The 27,854-nt window shown below is 43.2% G+C and overlaps 2 protein-coding genes across 3 annotated transcripts; one reads left to right on the top strand and one right to left on the bottom strand.

Annotated features, from left to right (window-relative positions):
- Positions 1 to 397: 397 nt before the first annotated feature.
- LOC138973895 (BAG family molecular chaperone regulator 1-like) lies at positions 398 to 17,689 on the bottom strand. 2 transcript variants are annotated; one of them, XM_070346592.1, is made up of 7 exons: positions 17,618 to 17,689; positions 17,117 to 17,251; positions 15,651 to 15,742; positions 11,868 to 11,969; positions 9,972 to 10,094; positions 8,141 to 8,305; positions 398 to 3,426 (listed from the first exon to the last, which is right to left on the bottom strand). In XM_070346592.1, the coding sequence occupies exons 1-7, from the start codon at positions 17,661 to 17,663 to the stop codon at positions 3,361 to 3,363; spliced, it is 729 nt and encodes a 242-aa protein (XP_070202693.1). In that variant the 5' UTR covers positions 17,664 to 17,689; the 3' UTR covers positions 398 to 3,360. The 2 variants fall into 2 exon arrangements, with proteins under 2 accessions (XP_070202693.1, XP_070202695.1); XM_070346594.1 differs by lacking the exon at positions 11,868 to 11,969.
- Positions 17,690 to 19,106: 1,417 nt separating this feature from the next.
- Positions 19,107 to 25,922, top strand: LOC138973894 (uncharacterized). The gene is made up of 3 exons (XM_070346591.1): positions 19,107 to 19,289; positions 21,524 to 22,042; positions 23,137 to 25,922. The coding sequence occupies exons 1-3, from the start codon at positions 19,200 to 19,202 to the stop codon at positions 25,696 to 25,698; spliced, it is 3,171 nt and encodes a 1,056-aa protein (XP_070202692.1). The 5' UTR covers positions 19,107 to 19,199; the 3' UTR covers positions 25,699 to 25,922.
- Positions 25,923 to 27,854: the final 1,932 nt, after the last annotated feature.

Genomic DNA, 27,854 nt, shown 5'->3' with positions numbered 1-27,854 from the left:
CCTCACACACACACATTCACGCTGACACACACACACAGAGGCACATGTCACTCACACACTCTTAACACACACACTCATGAACTTTCTTTCTTTCTTTATTTGGTGTTTAACGTCGTTTTCAACCACGAAGGTTATATCGCGACGAGGGAAAGGGTGGGAGATGGGATAGGGGAAAGGGGGGGGGAGATGGGATAGAGCCACTTGTTAAGTGTTTCTTGTTCACAAAAGCACTAATCAAAAAACTGCTCCAGGGGCCTGCAACGCAGCACAATATATGACCCCACTGGGAGAATGCAAGCTTCCAGCACAAAGGACTAAACATTTCTTACATACTGCTTACTCATGAACTACCACCCATCATGAGCACACATGCACCAGCCACAACAAAGAGCCTTGATGTGTTCCGCAGTATCTTTACTTTGTGACTTCAAAAGACATAGTATTTAACATCTAATTAAGACAAAGATAAAAGAACTTCCTTCAGACATACACATCAGTTGTACAATTTCACACAACCATGATGCAAGTTTGGTAGACAAAACCCCACTATACAGCTATAATTCAATTCTCATTTATCAAGGACCGCCTTCAATAGTAATTTTTGTAATTTTACATGAACTCTGACATTATCTGAAGCAAAATGTGTAACTGGTCCGACCCATGTATAACTATAATGTTTATTATGTAACAAATGTATCTCTGTAAATGATTTTTTTTTCGCGCTTAATTTGGTTGCTATGACCACAAAACAGACTTGTGTATATAAGCCAGAATTGCACAGCAAGATGTCTGCACTAACAAATTAATTACTATCACCAGTCTGTCTGCATCCCCTCTCCCCCCGATATAATCAAGTTATCCGACTCAAGCACTTTTTATGAAATAGGTACAGTGGCATCTTGTACAAATTACACGGAACTTTTAAAAATTGCAAAGAAGGAAGCCTCTTTCTGAGTTTCTTTCTCTCTCTCACACACACAAACATTCACCCTCTCAAACACTCACATACACACATAATACTTACACACACACACGCACTCAGTGACACGCACACACACACACACACACACACACATAATACTTACACACACACACGCACTCAGTGACACACCCACACACACACACACATTAAATATCTGAAAATACAATTATTACAATGTGAAAACCTTGTATATATATAACAGAAAGACATGTAGTATTCCCTTTAATCTTACATTCTGTACTATCTATCTCACATTTACTGAAAAACTGGTTCATTTTGAATCATTATTTGACCCCTTGACCCCATTGAAATTACTTTCTTTCTTTCTTTATTTGGTGTTTAACGTCGTTTTCAACCACGAAGGTTATATCGCGACGGGGAAAGGGGGGAGATGGGATAGAGCCACTTGTCAATTGTTTCTTGTTCACAAAAGCACTAATCAAAAATTTGCTCCAGGGGCTTGCAAGAATGCAAGTTTCCAGTACAAAGGACTTAACATTTCTTACATACTGCTTGACTAAAATCTGTACAAAAATTGACTATATTTTATACAAGAAACACTTAACAAGGGTAAAAGGAAAAAAAAAACAAAAAAAAAACCAAGGGTAAAAGGAGAAACAGAATCCGTTAGTCGCCTCTTACGACATGCTGGGGAGCATGGGGTAAATTCTTCCCCCTAACCCGCGGAGGGTATTGAAATTACTTTATAGTACATGTAAATAGTTATGACCATGATGGTCTCTCACATGTCTATATGTTACATACAAATCTTTCAACAATGTTAACTTGGTTGTTACTTCAACAACGTCAGACAAAGAGTTGTTACAATAATACACATTTTATGACATTAACCCTGATACATGGACGGATGCTAATACCTAGTTAACAAAAGACAACTAACAGTTTAATTATGCAGCATCAAACATGAAAGTAATTGAACCAAGATGTGCAAAATATCAGATCTGGGTAGCGTTTTGCTTGCATGTTTGTATAGATGTGCATAGGCAGTAGTCCTTGGCATAGGCTTATAATACACTGGCACGGAGAGCGAGAGAGACAGAGAGAGAGAGAGAGAGAGAGAGAGAGAGAGAGAGAGAGAGAGAGAGAGAGAGAGAGAGAGAGAGAGAGAGAGAGAGAGAGAGAGAGAGAGACCTAGGCATTTAAATTACCGGTGCATTCATGACGGCCACAATAAAACGATTATTTTACGCATTCAAACAGCTGCATATTACATCACACACTTTTACCCGACAAGGCTTTCTTCAGCAGAAAAATGTTGGTACATTTACATGTACTGTGGTAGTTACCTTGATCCCTGATACATTCAGCTGGTCACTTTAAATGCACCGGAGTTCCTTCCAGTGTCAACGATCCTGTTCACCACAATGGTAAGGCTTTTACAAGGGATAAGAGCAACCGTCCACTTGGGCACATACAAAAACTCAATAGCGTGACTGCATTCTAGCTCTACGCAGAGTGTGAACTTTGGCTGAATTGAGGTAGCAGATTGACGTAGGTGTCAATTACCAAATAAATTCAACAACAAATCCCATTCTGCACTGAGGAAGCAGCCGGGCTGTTGACTGTTGCACATACAGACCTGCCAACCCTTGTAATTCCTTCAAGCGTAGCAATTTAGAATGTTGGAATTTTCAGTGAAGCAAATAGTATTTAAGTGTAGCATTGTCAAAAAAAAAAAAAAAAAAAAAGAGTAGCATTGTCTACAATTTATTCCCACATACGCTTTAATGCCATCTTGCCCACAAAGACACTTTTAATAAAGTTTCACGAGAAGGCAGGAACATATAATACCCATGAGAGAGTATCTGCAGTGCCCCTTTTCAGAGTAGACGAAGTTTTATGACCCATTTTGTGACCGCTACATGGAGGTGGAAGCAGAAATGAGTACCAGGACTCACAAAAAAGAGGGAACTGTTGCATGCTTGTGGTTATTTGTTCAAGCGTAGCCATCTTTAGCTTGGCGTAGTAACTGTTTTTAAAACATAGCTGGCTACGCACATATTTCAGTTGAGCAATGCTCTTATTTCAAGTGAAAACCTGAGCAGATTGCAGTGGTGATTGCAAACACGAGAAGGAACGTACCCTTAAGATGATCATTAAATTTGCTCAGCAAACAGTGATAAGACTCTGATGAGGTCAAGAAAGTTTCTTGAGCTATATACATAGACACACACTATCACCGCCACACGTTTATTGAGTCTTTGATGACAGTTCTATGCTAAACGAGGTGAAGTTAGAAACGCTTCTGATATTCAACTAAAACACTACAGCCATCATTTACTGGCTTCGAAGCTTTTTCATACTGAAAGGCAAATGTACTGACACACACTGTTAGTGTTCTTGCACCCCTGCAAGATTCATTTACTAGCCGCCAGTTTCCGCTTTATAGACGATGCCAGTTCTTCGCACTCATCCATTAGTTTCTGAAACAGAAAAAATAAACACAAAGTGTGCATGATTATGACAAACAAAGCATAATCATGCAGTCCTGAAATAAAGAAAGAAATGGAAAATTGAAAGAAAGAAAAACAAAGGAAAACAAGTTGTGTAAAGCGAATATAATACATTTAGTCAATGTGTGGAATTTTCTTGATTTGTGAGCAGGTTTTTAATTCAAACACAACATACGCATAATATATGTTTGGATTCAGGAGATGATACGGAACACAATGCAATTATTTTTTAAATCTGTCAGCAAAAATTTGATTTTACGCACCACTGTAACAAACTAATTAATTCATTTTTAAGTTTCCAAGCTGAAATGCAATCCCACAGTCCAGACTTAGTCAAAGACTACCTGACCCAAAATGTCAATCAATTTGGTCCAAAAAGGAGGGTGTGACAGTGCCGCCTCAACTTTCACTAACAATTCCAAGCTATACACCAAATTTCAGCTCAATCGACCCATAAGTACCAGAGATCTATTCTAATCAAGTCTATCAATCAATCAATCAATCAATCAATATGAGGCTTATATCGCGCGTATTCCGTGGGTACAGTTCTAAGCGCAGGGATTTATTTTTTATTTTTATTTTTATTTAATTTATTTATGCCGTGTGAGATAGAATTTTTTTTTACACAATACATCACGCATTCACATCGGCGCATATCCTACTTTTCACGGCCTATTATTCCAAGTCACACGGGTATTTTAGTGAACATTTTTATCTATGCCTGTACAATTTTGCCAGAAAAGAACCTTTGGTCAATCGTGGGATCTTTAACGTGCACACCCCAATGTAGTGTACACGAAGGGACCTCGGTTTTTCGTCTCATCCGAAAGACTAGCACTTGAACCCACCACCTAGGTTTGGAAAGGGGGGAGAAAATTGCTAACGCCCTGACCCAGGGTCGAACTCGCAACCTCTCGCTTCCGAGAGCAAGTGCGTTACCACTCGGCCACCCAGTCCACAGTCTAGTCTGTCGACAAACAGACAGAGTGAAACCGACACACAACCCGTATATATATATATTGGATGGTTTCAGGGGGCCCGGGTAGCTCAGGTGGTAGAGCACTGGACTTGTGATTGAAAGGTCGCTGGTTCGAATCCGGGCCTGGACGGACACGGGTCAACTTTATGTGCAGACCCAGAGATGGTATCCATCTCCCACCCCCGTGTCACCACAGTGGCACGTAAAAGACCTCGGTCATTCTGCCATAAGTGCGGATGGCTGATACCACCTAAACACGCATACACTTGTGTATCTCATCTAAAGTCGGGTTAAAACCCGGGAACATGCCCCTAATGGCTTTGCCGTGAGGGCGTAAAACTTGAATTTCTCTTGGATGGTTTCACAGCGAAAGTCTCAGGGCTTGGAAACATGAATACACACAAGTAGGGGAAAAAAAAGGAAAGGGTAGCGCCATATACTCTATAGCAGCTCTCTTTCCCCAGGGAACAGCCCGAATTTCCATGAGGGTAACCTCACAGGACTATATGAATCATATCCTTGTCGTATTTGTAAAGATACAAGGAAACAATGGTTTCATGAAGGCCTGTAGCTCAGTTGGTAGAGCACTGGACTTGTGATCGGGACGGGTCAACTTTATGTGCAGACCCAGAGACGGAAGCCATGTCCCACCCCCGTGTCATCACAATGGCACGTAAAAGACCTTGGTCATTCTGCCATAAGTGCAGGTGGCTGAATACACCTAAACACGCAGACACCTGGGTAGCGCGACTCCGTAGCTGCTAGCTTTCCACTGGGAGGAAGCGACCCGAATTTCCCAGCGATGGGACAATAAAGTAATGAGAAATGAGAAATGAGAAATGTTGAGTAGTCTTCTGGAACTGGCAGGGACACATAGTTTGAGGACCTTTCTTAAGCCTGTCCTTAACTGGACCAAGTCCACTTCGTGAAGTTTCCGGAACGAGAATTTGTCCCTTAATTAAACTACTTTCAGCATAGCTTCCTAAAGTCCAAGGGAATGATGCACTCTGCTCTTTCAAGTGTGATTTCTACGTCCATCCTGAATCAAAAAGCACTCTTCTGACAGAAAGAACAACTTCTTCGCAGAGCTACGGCGCAGCATTGCATGTGAAAACTTTTGATGCAAAGTAGGATACAAAGTACTTCGCCGTAGCTGCAAGTTTTCGGTATAAAGACTTTGCGAAGCTTCGCCAAGTCGACTTCGTGCTCAATTAACCTTCGCCGGTGGTCGTGGGTCCGTGTGGACCCAGAAGGCTGTTTAATTGCAAAAATGGACTGGGTGGCCGAGTGGTAACGCACTTGGGCTCGGAAGCGAGAGGTTGCGAGTTCGACCCTGGGTCAGGGCGTTAGCAATTTTCTCCCCCCTTTCCTAACCTAGGTGGTGGGTTCAAGTGCTAGTCTTTCGGATGAGACGAAAAACCGAGGTCCCTTCGTGTACACTACATTGGGGTGTGCACGTTAAAGATCCCACGATTGACAAAAGGGTCTTTCCTGGCAAAATTGTATAGGCATAGATAAAAATGTCCACCAAAATACCCGTGTGACTTGGAATAACAGGCCGCGAAAAGTAGGATATGCGCCGAAATGGCTGCGATCTGCTGGCCGATGTGAATGCGTGATGTATTGTGTAGAAACAATTCCATCTCACACGGCATAAATAAATCCCTGCGCCTTGAATATGTGCGCGATATAAATTGCATAAAAAAAATTAAAAAAAATCCCTGCGCTTAGAACTGTACCCACGGAATACGCGCGATATAAGCCTCATATTGATTGATTGATTGAAATATCTCTGAAACTAGTTGGAATTTTTTAATGAGCTTTTAAGAATGCCTCAGGCACCTAAAAAGCTCTTATGTCCTAAAATTTCAGCGAGAAGTAATTAAAAACAAGTCGCGTAAGGCGAAAATACAATATTTAGTCAAGTAGCTGTCGAACTCACAGAATGAAACTGAACGCAACGCAACGCAGCAAGACCGTATACTCGTAGCATCGTCACTCCACCGCCCGTGGCAAAGGCAGTGCCCGTGGAATTGACAAGAAGAGCGGGGTATTCGTTGCGCTAAGAAGGATAGCACGCTTTTCTGTACCTCTCTTCGTTTTAACTTTCTGAGCGTGTTTTTAATCCAAACATATCATATCTATATATTTTTGGAATCAGGAACCGACAAGGAATAAGATGAAAGTGTTTTTGAATTGATTTCGAAAAAACAATTTTGATAATAATTTTTATATATTTAATTTTCAGAGCTTGTTTTTAATCCGAATATAACATATTTATATGTTTTTGGAATCAGCAAATGATGGAGAATAAGATAAACGTAAATTTGGATCGTTTTATAAATTTTTATTTTTTTTTACAATTTTCAGATTTTTAATGACCAAAGTCATTAATTAATTTTTAAGCCACCAAGCTGAAATGCAATACCAAACCCCGGGCTTCGTCGAAGATTACTTGACCAAAATTTCAACCAATTTGGTTGAAAAATGAGGGCGTGACAGTGCCGCCTCAACTTTCACGAAAAGCCGGATATGACGTCATCAAAGACATTTATCAAAAAAATGAAAAAAACGTATGGGGATATCAATCCCAGGAACTCTCATGTCAAATTTCATAATGATCGGTCCAGTAGTTTGGTCTGAATCGCTCTACACGCACGCACGCACACACACACACACACACATACACACACACATACACCACGACCCTCGTTTCGATTCCCCCTCGATGTTAAAATATTTAGTCAAAACTTGACTAAATATAACAAGAAGGGCAAAGCCCATACGACTCACATGCTTGACCTTCTGCTTTACACATTTTTTCTACCAAAATACATGTGACCTTGACCCAAGGTCAAGGTCATCCAAGGTCATGCAACACAAAGCTGTTAATTCAAGACATAGGAAGTACAATAGTGCTTATTGGCTCTTTCTACCATGAGATATGGTCACTTTTAGTGGTTCACTACCTTATTTTGGTCACATTTCATAAGGGTCAAAGTGACCTTGACCTTGATCATATGGGACCAAATGTGTCTCATGATGAAAGCATAACATGTGCCCCACATAATTTTTAAGTTTGAAACAGTTATCTTCCATAGTTCAGGGTCAAGGTCACTTCAAAATATGTATACAATCCAACTTTGAAGAGCTCCTGTGACCTTGACCTTGAAGCAAGGTAAACCAAACTGGTATCAAAAGATGGGGCTTACTTTGCCCTATATATCATATATAGGTGAGGTATTCAATCTCAAAAACTTCAGAGAAAATGGGAAAAATGTGAAAAATAGCTGTTTTTTAGACATTTATGGCCCCTGCGACCTTGACCTTGAAGCAAGGTCAAGATGCTATGTATGTTTTTTGGGGCCTTGTCATCATACACCATCTTGCCAAATTTGGTACTGATAGACTGAATAGTGTCCAAGAAATATTCAACGTTAAAGTTTTCCGGACGGCCGGACGGCCGGACGGACGGACGACTCGGGTGAGTACATAGACTCACTTTTGCTTCGCATGTGAGTCAAAAAAGAGGTCATATTCAGACTACAAACATCGTGGGGCCGTGCGGACCCATGTTTCTCAAAGAAGGAAATGAGAAGCATGGGTCCGCACGGCCCCATGATGACTTCCGTGTGTAGTCGATAACCCGGGCGGGCGAAGGTTTAGGATGGGCTTAACAAGCGGTTGGACTATAATGATACGTACATGTATCTGATTGACCATGGCTTTGCGGCGACCGCGAGAGGCTGTGTCCGAGGAGTCGAAGCGAAGACCGTCGAGGGATTCCAGCATTCGCATGAAATGTTCTAACGACAGGATCAGGCGCTTCTTCAGTTGTTCCAGCTTGTTTGGGTCTGTTGTGCTGTTTCTCTGAAAACACAGGAGTGCAATTAGGTTAGAGAGAATGAGAGCGAGAGAGAGAGAGAGAGAGAGAGAGAGAGAGAGAGAGAGAGAGAGAGAGAGAGAGACAGAGAGAGAGAGAGACAGAGAGAGACAGAGACAGAGAGAGAGAGAGAGAGAGAGAGAGAGAGAGAGAGAGAGAGAGAGAGAGAGAGAGAGAGAGCGCACACTCACTCATATGTACGTACACATACGTCTTCAACATGTACGCAAGCACCCAGGCCCGCACGAACACACACGCACATGTATACACACCAACACACTAACAAACGGACGCTCACACACACACAAACACACACGTGAAACCTGTCAGCGCGTAGCAAATCATTAGTTTGTCAATGACACATCAAATCAAAACCATCTGGGCAGTTGCATGTTAGTTCTGAGTAGAAAGAAGGGGGAGAGAGAGAGAGAGAGAGAGAGAGAGAGAGAGAGAGAGAGAGAGCGAGAGAGAGAGAGAGGGAGAGAGGGAGAGAGAGAGAGAGAGAGAGAGAGAGAGAGAGACAAAACAAAGCTTGTGCATCCCACATTTCTGTGCAAGCGGCCTAAACAGTGGAACCCCCCTTTTAAGACCACCAAAAATCTGAGAAAATCATGTCTTAAAAAGGCGGATAGTCACCTTCACAAAGCTTCCTGGGTTGTGGACGACCCAGAGTCTCTAAGTTTATGAATCTATGCCAACGTTTTGCTTGAGATTTTATGTAGTCCTCAAACACCATAGGATCTTCCAACTGACCAGGTCTCACAAGACTATATTTGTTTCTTCTTCTTCTGCGTTCGTGGGCTGAAACTCCCATGTACACTCGTGTTTTTTGCACGAGTGGAATTTTACGTGTATGACGGTTTTTTACCCCGCCATTTAGGCAGCCATACGCCGTTTTCGGAGGAAGCATGCTGGGTATTTTCGTGTTTCTATAACCCACTGAACTCTGACATGGATTACAGGATCTTTTTCGTGCGCACTTGGTCTTGTGCTTGCGTGTACACACGGGGGTGTTCGGACACCGAGGAGAGTCTGCACACAAAGTTGACTCTGAGAAATAAATCTCTCGCCGAACGTGGGGACGAACTCACGCTGACAGCGGCCAACTGGATACAAATCCAGCGCGCTACCGACTGAACTACATCCCCGCCCCAGACTATATTTCTAAACGGGCAAATAAACAATGACATAGTTTGAACTGCACACAGTCCAGATGGTGTCGGCCGTGTGCGACTCATGTAAGATTTGTGAGGTAATTTTACGGTGTTTATTCTTATTCATATGGCGAGGGTCGGTCATGTACGATCCATACTCCGCAAAGACGTGTAAAAAAAGTGTATAACTATTCGAATGTCATGGTTCACGTATGACCCATACTTTTTACGTTGAATCCTGCATTAAAAAGCATGGTTCGAATACAACCTAGTGCACCATCCGGACTGTGTAGTCCAAAACATCATTAGGTGAAGGTTGAAGCCTCAAATGAAATGGGCAAAGTGAGCTCCGCAAAGTCTACTCCGCAATGCTGACCGCACAAAGCTTTCGGCACTGAATTTTCAGTAAAAAGGCTTAGCAAAGTTGACCCCGGGCTCAATCAACTTTTAGAAAGCAACGACATAAAAAGGACTTTGGACAGGGATAGGCCGACTATACCATCTGGTGGACGTTGAGCCTGTCCAGGTCCCTGATGATGGACTGCAGGTTGTCGGCCTCCTTGGACAGCGTGTCCTCAAACTCCTGCAGCTTGCCCATGTCCTCCCGGTACGGGTTGGGGGGCTGCAACACAGTACAGTGTTCTACATGATCGAACGTGTAGTAAAGACCTGTATGCATACGTGTGGATATTGCGTCACCCGTGACTCACTTTTTGTCTCCAATATTCCAAAGGCATACGTTGTTTTTCTCCCACCAATACTGCAGATCTTGGCAAAAGCGTGAGGTAAAAACTAGATTTGATGACGTTACCCGTACTGTACACGTTCCCATACACGTGCTGAAAAGTGCCACATCTAGATCTTGCTAGTAAGCCAGTCATCACACTACACACTGGTCACTGCTACAGGGGAACCCGTCTTACAAGCCTTATATTATACCTCGTTCGATCTTGTTGAAGTTCTGTTAAACGGCACAAAAACAACAACCCTGTGCCTCACATGGCATGACAAGTAACCCTGTTAATTTCAAACTTTAACAAGAAGGGCAAACGCTCGATCGAGTCACTTTCGCAGTTCTGAATATTATATGAGGCATCAGATGGACAGGAAGAAATTGCTATTCACAACACAATGAGTCACGTTCACATAAAATTTGAGCCCGGTCACTTTTATAGTTTCCGAGAAAAGCCCAACGTTAAGTTGTGTGTTGCCGAACAGAAAAGGCTAGTTATCTCCCTTGTTTTTCTGATAACGTTCGTAAAAGGCTACAGATGTAAATACTTTGATGTAAAGAATAATCCTACAAAGTTTCAATCACATCCGATGAACTTTGTCAAAGATATAAAATGTCTAATTTTTCCTTTGACGCTGACCTGTGACCTTGAAAAAGGTCAAAGGTCAACGAAACCATCGTTAAAGTGTAGAGGTCATTGGAGGTCACGACTAAACAAAATATGAGCCCGATCGCTTTGATAGTTTCCGAGATACTTTGTCAAAGATATAAAATGTCTAATTTTTCCTTTGACGCTGACCTGTGACCTTGAAAAAGGTCAAAGGTCAACGAAACCATCGTTAAAGTGTAGAGGTCATTGGAGGTCACGACTAAACAAAATATGAGCCCGATCGCTTTGATAGTTTCCGAGAAAAGTCCAACGTTAAGGTGGTGTCTACGGACGGCCGGCCGGACGGCCGGCCGGACAGACTAACACTGACCGATTACATAGAGTCACTTTTTCTCAAGTGACTCAACAAGAGGCGAAGCCATCAAGGCTCACGTAAGAAATCGACAAACAGTAACACAAACTCAATCACTCCGTCACACATACACACACACACACACACACACACACACACACACACACACACACACAGAGAAAGAGCATAGGTGAAACTGTGCAAGAAAGCGAGACACTAGATCTAGATCTGTCTGTCTGCATGTAGCCTACTTACATGGACACGACTGCCAAATAGTCTCGGCCCGCTCAAAATAACAATCACCGAGACTTTCAGTAATTCCATCGCGTGACGTCTAACCCTCGTACGTCATAATGTGACGTCAATGTAATATGACGTCTTCAAATGTTAAAGTTTCTACCACAGACATACACACATACATACGCACGCACGCACGCACGCACGCAGCAACATAAACAGAAACATCATGGGTAGCATTGTGCATAGCATATTCAGCAGGCGTTTCCAGGATCTGCACGTGATATCGGGACCCTGGGAGGCAAACAAATCTATATGCATAGAACATACACAAACACCAGCATAAATTTTAATTTTTGCAAGACCAAGTAACACAACAGGTTACATTCCTTGCTTGAAATCAACAAACAAATCAATGAAAACCAGCACTCGGCTCCCAAGACAGCAACTTTCCTACCATTACCTCAGACCGGTCTTCATGCTGCCGACTTCTCTGGTACATAGATGGGCCAGGGAACGGGGCAGACGACGAATTGAATGACGGCTCTGGAGAGCTCGATGATGGCTGGGATTGGAACCAACCGCAAACAACAGAACAGGAAACTTAATCAACGTCATGCGTAGAATCAATGAATCACATGCAACCAAGATGCTTTTTTGTGTGTGAGTGACTGAGTGATCATGCACGTACCTGAGGGAAACAGGAATCTATTATGAGTGGCACAATTAATTATCAACATTGTCTTATCTATTAGTTATATTCATAACAAATTACTGCCCTTTCCATGAAAAGAATGTTTATTTATCTAGAATATATTTATGTTACATAGAGCTCCCAGAATCGCTGATTTCTTTTCCTGTCACACTTATATATGTCACAGTGGAAATGAGAATCCAGTGAGATTCCGAATCGCACTAGTGGAGATTGGAATTCCAGTTTGCACTAGGGCAAACTAGAATTCTCATCTCCACTGGATATTTGTTAATGAAGATTGGAATTCCAGTTTGCCCTAGTGCAAACGAGAATCCAGTTTTAGTGGAGATGGGAATTCCAGTTTTCACTAGGGGAAATAGGAATTGGGGGAAATAATGTGTTCAAATAATTGTTGTTAAAACCATTTCATCTTGAGTCATTCATGACTTTAAGGCTTACTCATTGCAGGTTTGAAATGCAGAAATAAAAATAAATATCATTGAATTGATATAATCGAATAACACAGAGTAATTGCGCACAATAAGTTTTTTTTTATCAATATCATTAAATCATATCACAAAGTTAAAAGTTTATATAAGATGAAGCGTGAGAGAGAGAGAGAGAGAGAGAGAGAGATGGCCTCGGCCATCAGAGCCGACAGTACTATTGTATTGTATTGTAAAACCACGACTACTGAACGTTCACTCAGTCGTCTATCTGTCTGGCATTCTCACTTCTTTTGTGAACTCCTAGTCCTAAAGAAAGAGTGAACACTAGTCTTCTCCACTCTGTTAAAAATTTTGACTTGCTGCAGTTTGTTTTCTGCTAAACTGACTCAGAGAGTGGTTCATGGAGCAAAAGGAGAAATGTTATATTCTTTTAGAGCAGCATCTTGAATCTTTGGATACAAACAAAAAAGATGCATTTTGAATAACTCAAGAAAAGTACAAGATTGAAGCGTGTCTGCATTCTAGCCCCGGACAAAAATCCCAACATGGTTTTACAATACAATACAATAATACTGTCGGCTCTGATCTCTCTCTCCCTCTCTCCCTCTCTCTCTTTATCTCATGCTTCATCTTTATATATAAACTTTTAACTTTGTGATATGATTTAATGATATTGATCATAAAACCTTATTGTGCGCAATTACTCTGTGTTGTTCGATTATATCAATTCAATAATATTTATTTTTATTTCTGCATTTCAATACCTGCCTTAAAGTCATGAGTGACTCAAGATGAAATGGTTTTAACAACAATTATAAACCTTTGAACAATTATTTCCCCCAATTCCTATTTCCCCTAGTGAAAACTGGAATTCCCATCTCAACTGAAACTGGATTCCCGTTTGCACTAGGACAAACTGGAATTCCAATCTTCACTAACAAATATCCAGTGGAGATGAGAATTCTAGTTTGCCCTTGTGCAAACTGGAATTCCAATCTCCACGAGTGCGATTCGGAATCTCACTGGATTCTCATTTCCACTGTGACATATATATTCTAGTCTTTCCTTCTGGCTGCCCATATGTTCTCCATCCCCTTTTCCTCCATGTAGATTCCTTTGTGTTGCTTTAGTCCCCCCCCCCCCCCACACACACACAGAATTAGTTTTTCTGGTTAATTCTTGTCAAGTCCACCACCATGTAGACTTGTTTAGGCCTAAAAAAAAAATAGGTGTGGTTACGGTAACCCGACCTACCCTATTATTAGGGGCCGACCCTATAACTTTTTATTACATTTGTCAAAAAACACACACAAAAAACGAGTGCAGAAAACGCAATGAAAGCGAAAGCGCTCGAGTCGCACACTTATTTTCCTGTCAAGTAGGTTTAATTTGTACACATTAGAAAAAAAAGTTTAAAAAAAAAAGTGATTGCCTACCTTCCTACCCTATTTTTTTTGGCTATGTTACCCTGACCACACCTATTTTTTGGGGGGCCTTAATATTGTAATGTTTTGGTCACGTAATATACGCTTTTATGCTTGAGTCCGTGTCCTCGCTGTCTACTGGTAAATGTCACATGTTATGTATTCTGAATAACATTTTGTTTAACCCCTTCACTGCCACAGTATATTAGCATTTTGGTATTGCTGGTCAATGGGAAAGAACTGTGTTTAAACCCCATCAAGAAGTTGGACAGTGGTTACCTCCCCATTTAGTTTTCACAAATGTCCTGAAAAGTGCTGATGTAAATGCCACATACCTAGTACGTGTATGGGCGTAGGACAAACCAAAAATGACCACGTAATACATACGGGGTGGGCAGTGAAGGGGTTAAACCAAATAGGAATCTGGAAACGAGTGACAGGCTACATTTTTTAAGTTTTGAAATCTCGAAGGCCTTTAGGCCAAAAAAAATAATAGGTGTGGTTACGGTAACATAGCCAAAAAAAATAGGGTAGGTAGGTAGGCAATCACTTTTTTTTTTTTTTAACTTTTTTTTCTAATGTGTACAAATTAAACCTACTTGACAGGGAAATAAGTGTGCGACACGGGCGCTTTCGCTTTCATTGCGTTTTTTGCACTCGTTTTTTTTTTTTTTTTTTTTTTTTTTTTTGACAAATGTAATAAAAAGTTATAGGATCGGCCCCAAAAAATAGGGTAGGTCGGGTTACCGTAACCACACCTATTTTTTTTTTAGGCCTTATAGTTGTAATTTACAAATATCTATTTCTGCACATTAAAATGTGTGTATTTATAAGAAAAGAAGTCGGTGATGAGTTGATTCTTTACTGAAAACAAAAAACAAACATGACGTTTCGGATCATAGATCCTTCGACAGATCAAAAAAAATGAATGAAAATACGTCACAGCATTTATTATTACATTTATATTTATAGTGTGTATTTATGTTTTGCTCTATACTTTCCTTCAAATATAACATCAATCCAAAGCAGGTACATTGCAAGATCAGTTCATTTACACGCAGTCTCTTCCAAACAAGAACCAAATAAGTAAAAATTAAAATACCAAGAAACTCAATTCAAGTAAATAAAATAAAAATAATGCAGACAATGATGCAATGCAAAACATGGTGGTGGCAGGAGGGGGTGGGTGGCTGTTGGTGTTGGGTTTTATTTCTATCCCACAGATCTATACATTTACATCCTGAAAGTTAATCATACATGATACTCAAATAACTCCTACACTTTGAATTAGAAATAAAAACTGGCAAATCAACACAATGTGTCTCCTCATCCAGGCTGTTCAAACAGATTACATAAATTTATAAGGCCCCCCCCAAAAAATAGTTGGTATTTTTTTCCTGCCGACCCTAAAACTTTGTTTTCATTTCTAAAAAAAACACTAAACTTTTGGCACATTTTGCGAACCATACCGGGGCTAATGGAAGTAACCTCCTTTACAATCCAATACAATTCAAGAGCTTGAGACAAAATGGTGTTTGTGATGTTTTCATTGGTCAAAAAAAAAAAAAAAAAAAAGCCTACCTACCAACCCTATTTTATCCGGTCACATTACCCTCAACCAACATATTTAATTGTTGGCCTCAGTGATCACTACAGAGATACATTTCTTGAGACCATACCTTGGACCCAAGTAGCATGATTTTCGCACCATCTTTGATTCCCACGGCTCGTAGACCAATGCTCATGTCCCCTACTCCATTTAGTGTTTTTCCTGAAAAACAAGAACAGTATTTGAAGCAAAACAGCATTTATTCAGACCTTCAAAGCTATTTTTGCAATACTCACAGACTTTCATTTTAACATAATGTCAGTAAATAAATACTGTACAATATGGTTATTTTTTGCTTTACATTTGACTGCAAATTTAATTCACTTCATTTTAACTAAAGCTATACTCTGATTGGGTACAAAAAAAGAGAGACGATTATAAAAAAAAGGAACAGAAAAAAAGGGGGATGTTCTTCATTTTTTTGCTCCCAAAACCATGCAGTCATATACTATCTTGATGTAAATAAACTTTCTGATTTTATGAAACAAGAGATATGAAGCATGACATTATTATATGTCAAATAAAATATCTACTGCCATATTGCGTGACTTTTCAAGAGTAGCTCTAGACTTAAACGTGATCGAGTGAACGCACACTGGCAAAATCTACCCTCAAAATATGACCCAGATTGCCAGATCAGAACATAGTTGTTTTTTGTGTGTGTTTTTTCTCACCGCCGCGCATTGCTATCTTATTCTTTCTTTTTTTTCATCAACTTTGGAATGGCGAACAGGCCCTCACGGGCCACCACCACTGATCAAGTCAAGTCAACTTTTGCCTTCACTATCTTCATAAAATCAATACACCGATTAACAGTTCCGTGGCCATTTTAGATTCGCACATGCGCATGATCCTTTTTTATGAGCATTTTTGCTTCTTCTTCTGGCACCAATTTTCGTTTTGGCGGCATGTTGCTTTTTCGGAGATCCGCAGATCGTTTTTTTCAAGAGTTTTTTCTTCTTCTTCCTGTTCTGGTTGATTTGAGAAAGCGTAGATTCAGTCGGCAAAAAGTGCAATTTTGTAGTCTTCCAGCCCTGAAGTTGTTTGAAGAAAGAGTGTAAAGGTAACTTCTATGGATTAGGCCTAAAAAAAAATAGGTGTGGTTACGGTAACCCGACCTACCCTATTTTTTGGGGCCGACCCTATAACTTTTTATTACATTTGTCAAAAAAATACCAAAAAAACCAAGTAAACGAGTGCAGAAAACGCAATGAAAGCGAAAGCGCTCGAGTCGCACACTTATTTCCCTGTCAAGTAGGTTTAATTTGTACACATTAGAAAAAAAAGTTAAAAAAAAAAAAAAAGTGATTGCCTACCTACCTACCCTATTTTTTTTGGCTACCGTAACCACACCTATTATTTTTTTTGGCCTTACATCGGGCACACAAACACGCATTTTTCCTTTTTAACCCCTTTGATTTGAACGCATGCGCAGATCGTTTTTGCGAGTGTGTTTGTACTCCTTCCTCTTCCGCTTTCCTTCTTCGTTCCATGTAAACGCCGAAACTGTTAACTGGTGTATGAAATATTTAGTACCTTTGTATATCAACTTCTGTTTCTCAGGTGGGATCCCCGAGACTCCTTCAGCCACAGCAGCCAGGTGTTGTACAGTGATCGCATCGGAACAGTCGTCAGGGGGCAAATTCAGTGTCAGAAAATGGTTCTTGGCACCTGTTGAATGAAAGAGTTCATAAAGTACAATGACAAAACTACAGCTTCTCTTTTACCAACTGATGAAGATATGGTGCGTTTCAAGAATAAAACCTGTCATACCCCTTGAGGTATTGATCGAGTTTTGAAGGTAATAGAAACACAACACAAACAGCCGCAGGTAGATCAAGATATAAAACTGTTTCACAGATCAATGACTTGAGAACAGAGAGAAATCCTAGAACTTCAACTCCATTATTGAGATCATGTGAAGCTAATCTTGGGGAAAAAAATTCACCAGCCTAATAGACATAAACACTTTCGTATTGCCTAGTATCTCCTTCTCTGTGTAAAGAGTGTATGATGCCTAAAAACAGGCATACTAACCATGAACAAGGTGTATTTTCAACGGTCCCTCACGATCAGCCGCCATCTTGGTAGGGGACAGTACTCTACGGATAAACATTGGTTTGTTTCTCGGGTCAACGATGGCGCGATGGTAGATGCTAGCCGTGGCCTCCCCGGTGTAACACTAAATTTTTACTCCACGAAAAATTTACTCAGGAGTAAATATTTCGTACGAAATTCTTACTCCGAGTACACTTTTCGTACGAGAAAAGAACTCCCCAAGGCACGAAAAAATTACTCCCTCCACGAAATTTTTACTCCCCATTTTTTTTACTTCCAGTAAAAATCTCGTACGCAAAAATGGGATGCGGGCGAAGAGATAATGCCAATAAGTGATCTTGCGCACACGAATGTCGCGCTACCCTCCTTCCACCCCTTCCACCACCAAGACTAACAGGGGACAAGGGAGTAAAAATTTCGTACACCTGGCATGGGAAGTTAAATTGCTCGTGTTAAGGTGAAGTAATTTATTCGTTATTTATTCGTCAGGGGAGTAACATTTTTGAACGAAATGTTTACTCGGAACTCACCTGTCTTGGGGAGTAATTTTCTCGTGCAATGGGGGAGTGCTTTTTTCGTAAAGGGAATAACTTTTTCATACGAAATGTTTACTCCGGAGTAAAAATCTCGTGGGAGTAATTTTCTCGTGTTACACCGGCCCGGACACGTCACCACTGATCAAGCGAAAGTTACTGCGAGTGTGTGTGTGTGTGTACGTGTGTGTGCCACGGTGTGTGTCAGTGTGCAGTGTGTATATGTGTGTGTCACCGAGTGTGTGTGGGCATGTGCGTACGTGTGTGTGTCAGTTACAGTGTGTGTGTGTGTGTGTGTGTGTGTGTGTGTGTGTGTGTGTGTGTGTGAACGGCGTGTGTCATGCAGTGTTAGGCTACACGGTGTTTGCCGTGTGTGTGCCACGTTGTGTGTGTCAGTGTGCCACGGCCCGCCATAGGCCGTGTCAGCCGGCGTGTCAGTGTGTGTGTCTGTGTGTGTGTGTTTGAATACTTCAGTAATGTGTGCCAAGACTCTGAAAACATGCACAGTATAAAGTTATGCTGCTAAGTCTCACACACGCACACACACACCGTGCCGTGGCACACACACACTCACACACTGGCACACACTGTGACAGACACACCGGCACACTGACACACACACACACACACACACACACACACACACACACAAACACTCACACATACACACCATGCGCACACACCATGCAGCATTTACACTGTCACAACTTGACGTCGAGGCTTCGCTGAGCCGACCCTGGCAGGTTTACCCAAGTTAGAAGTGACGTTGTCGCTATTTTTGGAATTTTACCCAGAATGAGGCCAAAACATTACGACTTCCAGTTCCATAAATAGCTTACCGCATGGCCGATCGGATTGCACCATGACGACGTAAACGAACTGTGAGCGCATAAAACTCACCGTGGAATCGGGACTTTACCAGACGACGAAAGATAGCAGCCGCCGTTTCTTCAGTTTCCGTGTCGCAGTTCACTTCTTTCTGCACCATTCAGTCTTTCACTGAAGAGTTTGAGCAGACGACAGACACGATGGTGCACAAAACGACTCATCGCGGCGTTCACTCGGGGAACACCCTTCGTGCTTTCAACTCTCGCTACAGCCGCCGCTACCAGAACCAGGTATGTCTTCCATGTCTTCTTCATCTTCTCCCTTTATAATTTCTATGTTTTTCTCTTTTTGCCCTGTTTTACCTGTACTTTTATTTATTTTTTTTACCCCTTTCTCTACTATGCCCCCCCCCCCCCTTCCTTCCTTTTTCGTATCTTGCTTTTCTATTTGCACACATATTTTCAAATGAGTATTTGATTTCGTCCGCCATCGTGTTAACTTCTTTTATGTTTCCCCTTGGATTCGTTACTATGGGTACATGACATATGCTCGAATGACAAAAGCTCGAACGACAAAATCTCGAACGACAAATGCTCGAATGGACAAATGCTCGACGCGACAAAAGCTCGACGCGACATATGCTCGAACGACAAATGCTCGAATGGACAAATGCTCGACGCGACAAAAGCTCGACGCGACATATGCTCGAATGGACAAATGCTCGACGCGACAAAAGCTCGATGCGATAAAAGCTCGAATGGACATAAGCTCGACGCGACAAAAGATCGAACGTGTCTGTGCGTGTCCTTCTCGGTGTTATTTTGCCTGTCTGTTTATTTTGTGTTATTTTAAAATCTGTCTGAGAGAGAGAGAGAGAGAGAGAGAGAGAGAGAGAGAGAGAGAGAGAGAGAGAGAGAGAGAGAGAGAGAGAGAGAGAGAGAGAATAGAAGAACAAAAAGAACGAAGAGAAAAAAGAAGGGGGAAGATCGTGTCGGGGTTTAGATTTGTCAATGTTATTATTTTGATTTGGCCCGGAAAGGTTCAGGTAAGCGACACGGGCAGATGGACGACTGTTTGTTTGCTTGCTGTGAGTTTGTTTGTTTGTTTGTTTGCTTAACGCCCAGCCGACCACGAAGGGCCATATCAGGGCGGTGCTGCTTTGACATATAACGTGCGCCACACACAAGACAGAAGTCACAGCACAGGCTTCATGTCTCACCCAGTCACATTATTCTGACACCGGACCAACCAAACCAGTCCTAGCACTAACCCCATAATGCCAGACGCCAGGCGGAGCAGCCACTAGATTGCCAATTTTAAAGTCTTAGGTATGACCCGACCGGGGTTCGCTTCGAACCCACGACCTCCCGATCACGGGGCGGACGCCTTACCACTAGGTCAACCGTGCCGGTCCCTTGCTGTGAGTATCAATTCAGAAATAAAGTTAAACTTGTTTAAACCAACAACGTGATATCAAACAAATTTAGTCAATTTGTCGCTCGAAATCCAGCAGCGTGCTTACAACAACAACAACAACAACAACAACAACAACAACAACAACAACAACAACAACAACAACAACAACAACAACGTGATGTCAAACAAATTTAGTCAATTTGTCGCTCGAAACTAGAACAACATCACCGTGAGTTTCAGATATGACGTTATCAAAGTAGTTTTGACAGCATCATTGATTCATTCTACAGTCCGGTCGAGCTTCTGTCGTTCGAGCATATGTCGCGTCGAGCTTTTGTCGCGTCGAGCTTTTGTCGCGTCGAGCATTTGTCCGGTCGAGCTTCTGTCGTTCGAGCATATGTCGCGTCGAGCTTTTGTCGCGTCGAGCATTTGTCCATTCGACCATTTGTCGTTCGAGCATATGTCGCGTCGAGCTTTTGTCGCGTCGAGCATTTGTCCATTCGAGCATTTGTCGTTCGAGATTTTGTCGTTCGAGCTTTTGTCGTTCGAGCTTATGTCGGACACCGGTTACTATATATATCTAAAAAAAAATCCAAAAACAAAGAGACTGCCAACGTTCCAAAATTCTAAATAAAAAAACAAGAAAGGTAGGTTGTTGGAACGTTTGTTATTGACAAAACAATACATTCACAGATATTTTGACCCAACGGTCTTTTAAGTGAACAGACAAACAAATATTCACACAAAACTTATCTTGATAGTTCTATCAGTTTACGTCCACTCGTCAGGAAGCGGAGCGAATGAATCAGTGACGAGTGATTGGATGAATGAATGAATGGATTCCTGACGAGTGGACGTAAACTGATAGAACTATCAAGATAAGTTTTGTGTGAATATTTGTTTGTCTGTTCACTTAAAAGACCGTTGGGTCAAAATATCTGTGAATGTATTGTTTTGCCAATAACAAACGTTCCAACAACCTACCTTTCTTGTCTTTCGTTAATATATAAGCTTCATGCTTGAGTTTGGATCCTCAATGTTAAATATTGTGTTTATATATATATGTCACGATACAAAAATTGAGCACAATTTTGTTTAATCCAACCAGGCATGCATCGTGTCCAGAGTTCGTCCAGAACTTTTGAAGAAACTGGTCAGCGGTAACGGCGCAGACAACAAAGTTCCAGCAGACGACAAGCGTTCACGGACGCCGCAACTGAACAACGTTGCTGTAGATGTGGCCCTGTCCCTCAACAAGCAATCCCGTTGGCTGCTGCCGTCGGCACTCATCCGACAGATCGAAAGCAACGACGTGGCCCGGTCCGACCTGACCGTGTCACTGCTGGAGCGCCACAAACTCAAACGGCCCTCCAGCTGCGTCAGTTTCCATAGCAACAAGGGTGAGGTGAAGCGAATCCAGCCTCGCAACGGTCGCTACTTCAGCTTCAACTTTCCGACTGCTGACGGCAAGTCCCGACGAGCGTACAAACGAGAGAGAAGGGAGGAGTTACTCGAGCAGATAAGGGCAAACAATGCGGGCAAGACGCAGAAGATTGTGGGCAAAAAAATTGAGGTCTTCACTGAGCTCGGGCGTGCTGCCAGAAACCTGGAAATCGGAGAATCAGAGGTAGGTCTCGTTTTTGTATTTCAGCATTTGCAGTCAGATATTTGGATCACCAGTATTGATACGTACAAATCAAATACAAATCCAAAAACAGACAGACTTTTGTTTGTTTGTTTGTTTGTTTGTTTGTTTGTTTAACGCCCAGCCGACCACGAAGGGCCATATCAGGGCGGTGCTGCTTTGACATTTAACGTGCGCCACACACAAGACAGAAATCGCAGCACAGGCTTCATGTCAGTCTCACCCAGTCACATTATTCTGACACCGGACCAACCAGTCCTAGCACTAACCCAATAATGAGACAGACTGCCAACGTTCTAATTTGATTCAGAATTTAAAAAAAAACAAGAGCATTTTGTCAATAAATAAAAAAACGTCCCAATTAGCCTACCTACCATTCTTGTTTTTTTGATTCACCAGTATTGATGTAACCATATTCATGAGCAGTTGGTATTGCTGTTTGAGTATAATTACACACTTTTGCTCGACTTGATACAGTATCAGCTTGCCGGCTCATTTATATAATTATGTTGGCGCATTTGATGTTTTGGAGATGACTTGAAACGTTTTGAGCACGTACTGACTTACTATCTAAAACATTAAAAAAAAATTTAAATTATGGAAAGCTGTAACATGCTAGTTATGCGTGTCGTAGTCAAGAGTTTTTGAACAACATAACTTTAAATTGATTTATTTTCCGTCATTTCTACATGTAGAGCCACCAAAATCACAAGATGCACTGAACATAAGCTAGTCCACATCTCCATTACACGAAGTGTGTGCTTGGGTTCACATCATATCAATAACACAGCTTTGAAGGTTTTGGTTGCTGCACAATTTTTCAAGAAGTCTTTAAAAACTGACACTGTGAGCTATATTTTCAATGATCACTTTGATGCAGCATGCATACATCATGCATTTTTGGAAGCTGTTTAAGTGATATTTCTATACCTACTACTCTTATTCATGTTATGAAGACCTTAGCTTTTGTGTTTTAAATGCTTGCAAAAGACGCTGAAGCTATTTAATTAAAAATTTAGCCGGCGTGATTAACTCATACAGCCCATTAACAGAGACTATTGTTTGTCCATGGTTAGGTGAGATACGAGGTGTACTACCCGTCTCCAGCCCAGAGCTCCCTCTCTCACAACCCCAAGTACATCAAGCAGGACGTCTCCGTTGCCCCTGGCGATGACAGCGAGCACGTGCAGCACGGAAAGCCCAAGAAACAGCACCGCGGCAAGCAGAGGAAGAGGATGTCAGTCAAGGACCTTGACGAATGTGACCTGCCCTCCCACAACGCCCACTACCAGCAACACATCACTCCGGTCACTGACAGCCAAGAGATTGCACAGGTTGGTGACAGCCAAGAGATCGCACAGGCTGCTGATGTCACGGTGCAACACAAGACCACAGACTGTCTCCTCGGATCGCTCATCGAGAAGGCGGAGCGACTGCAGCAGATGGTGGGCGTGGCCAAGACACGCCGCAGCAAGAGGAGAGGCAGCAAGATCACATCCAGTCACCACCAGGAAGACAAGTCTCACATCGTGTACCTCTCTGAAGCACAGCAAGCTGATTACTCTGAAGCTGAGGGCTCTTCACCGGCTGCCTCCACTGCTCTGCCTGTCGCTGTTACCCCCCTTGAACCCACCAGGGTGCTCTTGCCCAACGAGGACGTCACTGTGGCCAGTCTGAAGGACTCTTTTGGACAGAACTACTTTGAGGCTGCATGCAGACCCCGTAAATTCCTCCTGGACATTACAACCAACGTTAGAGAGCTTCTGAAGAAGCAAGGCGTGCAACACAAAGTAGCAGACATCACAGACGATGCCCTCACATACCTCGTCTTCATCCATGACGGTTTCTACGACGACGAGCACGACGTGTACAAAGTACTGCTCAACAGCTGCCTGCGTGAAGGTCTCCTGTCGGTGCAGGTCAACACTGATGACGGTCAGGACCTCTACAAGGGAACGGTCATCAACCTTGTCAGCTGTGCTGTGGACTTCATCGAGGGTTTTGTTGCTGAGCTGCAGGCTCAGAATCACTTCCCGTCTTTTCATGACAGAGTAGAAACGAAAGGCGAGCAACTAGAGCTCAAACACCACCTGGGCTCTGCAGAAGTCTACGTTCCCTCCCTTCAGCGGATTTTTCAGATGGGGTCAGGCCTGACTGACTTCTCCCTCCCTTCTTTGTCCGACATGCTGCAGGAGGAGCCTGTCTTCTGTGACGTGTGCTACGATGACGTCAGCCCACTGACGCAGGGCAGCTCATCAGCGACCACCCTGCTGAAGTGCAAGCACCGAGTGTGTGACAGTTGTTGGTCGCAGCACATCCACAGCCGTCTGCATCAAGGCTTCGTGCGCGTCACGTGCCCGGGCTACGACTGTCAGGACGAGGTCAAGGTGGGTGTCCTGCTGTCTGTGGTTCCTCTGGGCACTGTGGAGAAGGTGCTGCAGAGGCAGGAGGAGGTCCGTATCGGAGCCTCCCTCACAGAGAAGTGGTGCCCCAACCAGTCCTGCGGCCGCGTTCTCCATCTTCAGGCCGCCACCTCCCAGCTTCAGGCCGCCACAGTTTCTGACCCCAATTCTCAGCTTCAGGCCGCCGCAGCTTCTAGCCCCAACTCCCAGCTTCAGCAGGACGTGTTGTGCGCGTGCGGGGCTCACGTGTGCTTCCAGTGCCTCTCCCCTGCTCACTGGCCCGCGTCCTGCGCACAGGCGGAAGACTATCGCCACAAGCTGGCCACCACAATCTTTCCTGACCGCGAAGGCGAGGTCCACGATGACCACAACGTCGACCTGGAAGCCAAACAGAAGCGTGAGATGGAGGAGAAGAAGGTGATGATGGTGGAAGGCAAGTACTGCCCCAGGTGCAGCAACTTCGTCTACAAGGACGGCGGTTGTCCCCAGATGACGTGCCGCTGCGGACAGAATTTCTGTTGGTTCTGCGGGAAGGCTGGCTCTTCTCACCCCAACCGGGGCATAGGTTGTGTGAGCGAGTACACAGAAAAGAAACTGACCACCACCATTGTTGTCCACCACCTTGAGTTGCCCGCAGACGAGAAGAAAGAGGAGAGACAGAAAGCAGCGGCGGTCCAACGTCAACGGGTTTCGCTGATGGAGAGGGCGGCTGAACATCGTCAACGACGTCTCAACGGTCAGCACGGCAAGGTCGTCACCAGCATGGCCAAAGCAGTCGCCACAGCCGCTGCCAAAGACAAGACTCTGGCCCAGCACATAGTCAACGTGTGCTCCAACACTTTTCCCTCTTCCTTCCCTCAACCTACTGCAGCCCCTGTATCCCCTGCCGTCAAAACCCCCAGAGTGATTGAGGTAGTCACCACTTTTCTGAAGCGCGCTGCCCGCAGCAAGCGAGAACTGTACGAAGTGGCCGAGTACTCGCTAGTGCTTCTCAAGGATCTGCCAGACTCTCTCCACAGACGGCGAGCTCTGCGCATCTCCGAGGACCTCGGGGCCTTCTGCACTTTCGCCCAGTCCATCTTCGAGGCCTGGGGAGCAAGTCCTTCGGGTCAAGGTCAGGAAGGAGTCAAGGCCGTCATGAGGCTGGCTGAGATCCAAGGCTGGATCAACTCGGTTCTCGCTTCGCACGTGGCCACGGTCAGGAAGCTGCGTGGTTCTGGTTTGGACAAACAGTGAACTGAATTGACACTGTGAAATGATCACACTCTATGATATGTTCTCCTTTTCTGTTCTGTCTATCGGAAAATAGACACTGTGAAATGATCACACTCTAGTTCCTCCGAAAACGGCGTAGGGCTGCCTAAATGGCGGGGTAAAAAACGGTCGTACACGTAAAATTCCACTCGTGCAAAAAACACGAGTGTACATGGGAGTTTCAGCCCATGAACGCAGAAGAAGAAGAAGAATCACACTCTATGATATGTTTTCTTGTTCTATTCTGTCTGTTGGAAAATCAAAGTGTTCTTCTTCATCTTCTTCTTCTGCGTTCGAAGCCTTGCTAAATCTTCAATCCGGTCTGTATAGCCAAGTCCGCAGTCCTCCGCAGCGACGTTGCCGGCCCCCAGAGCTTTATCAAAGTGTTCAATTATTGAACCTTCCCGGCGAAAAACGAATTGACGAGAGAAAAGTTTTACTTCGCCTGCGTGTGAAGTTATGATTATCTTTCTTTGCTCATTTTTTGTTTGTTTTGCTTTATACTTTTTAAACTTTTTATTTAGATTAAAATGCTGAAGAGACGATACACAATGATAACTAATCAACATTTAGATTAAAAACAAGTCGCGTAAGGCGAAAATACAACATTTAGTCAAGCTCAGTCGAACTCACATAATGAAACTGAACGCATTGCATTTTTTCCGCAAGACCGTACAATCGTAGCATCGTCTGTCCGCCGCTCGTGGCAAAGGCAGTGAAATTAACAATCCAGAAAAGCGCGGTAGCGGTTACCCTGAGGAGGATAGCATGCTTTTCTATATCTCTATTCTTTTTTAACTCTCTGAACGTGTTTTTAATCCAAACATATCATCTATATATATATATACGACTTGTGTCTGTTTGTCTGTGTGTTTGTGTATCTGTCTGTGTATTTGTGTATTCGCCATGCACGGCCAAAGTTCTCGATGGATCTGCTTCAAATTTGGTGGGCATATTCAGGTAGACCCGGGACACGACACAACCTGGTCGATATTTCAACACGTGCTCTCAGCGCGCAGCGCGGAACCGATTTTGGTTCCACCTCAGCTATTTTGGTTCCACCTCAGCTTACCCGGGCCCCCATACCGACACACCATAGCCGCTACACCACATCACAACGCCAAAGTTCTCGGTGGATCTTTTTCAAATTTGGACACCGTATTCAGCTACACCCCGGACACAATATCATTGATGAGATATTTCAACACGTGCTCTCAGCGCGCAGCGCTGAACTGATTTTGGTTTTTGTCTTCATTTCACCCTTATAAGTAACTCTTCCTTATCTTCTCCAGTGTTTGGCGTTTATCTCCCTTCCTTCGTGTGGCTTTCCCGTTCAGTTGTAAGTTACTACACTGCGCTGTCCACTGCGCTGAGCGTCTTCGGATATATTCCCGGCGTTCTGTTACTGTTACTATTTTTAGAAGGTCAACGCAGTGTACAGAACGTAAATTGGACCCGTAAATTATCCTCACTGTAAAAGTGCAAAGGTCGAATCAATTTATAGCCACGCGAAAAATACACTGTCATCTATCTCTCTATAGATACGGCTTCTCTGTGTTTTTGTGTGTGTGTGTGTGAGTGTGTGTGTCTCTATGTAAGCAACACCTGTGCATTGTTCAGTTCTGTTTGTGATGTGGTCTGGCGGCTTATGTGTAATTTTATGTCATGTCGTGATGTCATGTCGCATGTCATGTCACACTCAGCACGAGTAATTCACTGCAGTTGCTGGCCCGTAGAGTGCGTTCTTTCACAAGCAAACATGCTGATTACATAGCGACTGCTTTAACGCACCTCGAGCTTACATAGCCAAGTCAGTGCTCAAATAGCGATTTTCTCCCGAATTCCTGAGGGTAAAGGGGGACAATCACATTTTCGTTGTGTCTTAAACACACGACACAGCTCCCTCTGCTCTTGGCGTGGGTCCAGAAAGGGGGCTAGCTGCCCTTGGTGGCGTTCCCACTCGCCCTGCAGGAGTCCTCGTGTTTCTCGGGAGAGAAGTGAAAGTCGCTAGAGGGGTGAGCTTCAGCTCACTCTTTGTCTAGGGACGCTTTTGTTACCCTGCTTTTATCCTGCCTTTTTAACCCTGAGCTGTTTGGCTTGTTTTTTCTTGGTGACCGTACCGTACCTTGTAAGTGATG

This window comes from Littorina saxatilis, linkage group LG8, assembly GCF_037325665.1.
Source record: "Littorina saxatilis isolate snail1 linkage group LG8, US_GU_Lsax_2.0, whole genome shotgun sequence".
NCBI lineage: Eukaryota > Metazoa > Mollusca > Gastropoda > Littorinimorpha > Littorinidae > Littorina > Littorina saxatilis.
Note: the sequence above shows the minus strand (reverse complement) of the source record. Positions and strands in the feature narration are given on the sequence as shown.

Bases quoted from the DNA above. Each gene is read 5' to 3' on its own strand.
- LOC138973894 (XM_070346591.1), top strand. From the start codon at position 19,200: ATGGTGCACAAAACGACTCATCGCGGCGTTCACTCGGGGAACACCCTT. The intron at 19,290-21,523 runs GTATGTCTTCCA...TAATCCAACCAG, and splicing joins GCCGCCGCTACCAGAACCAG to GCATGCATCGTGTCCAGAGT. The intron at 22,043-23,136 runs GTAGGTCTCGTT...GTCCATGGTTAG, and splicing joins TGGAAATCGGAGAATCAGAG to GTGAGATACGAGGTGTACTA.
- LOC138973895 (XM_070346592.1), bottom strand. From the start codon at position 17,663: ATGGCGGCTGATCGTGAGGGACCGTTGAAAATACACCTTGTTCATG. The intron at 10,095-11,867 runs GTAATGGTAGGA...ACTGTGTTGCAG, and splicing joins AGCATGAAGACCGGTCTGAG to CCCCCCAACCCGTACCGGGA. The intron at 8,306-9,971 runs GTATAGTCGGCC...CTGTGTTTTCAG, and splicing joins GGCTCAACGTCCACCAGATG to AGAAACAGCACAACAGACCC.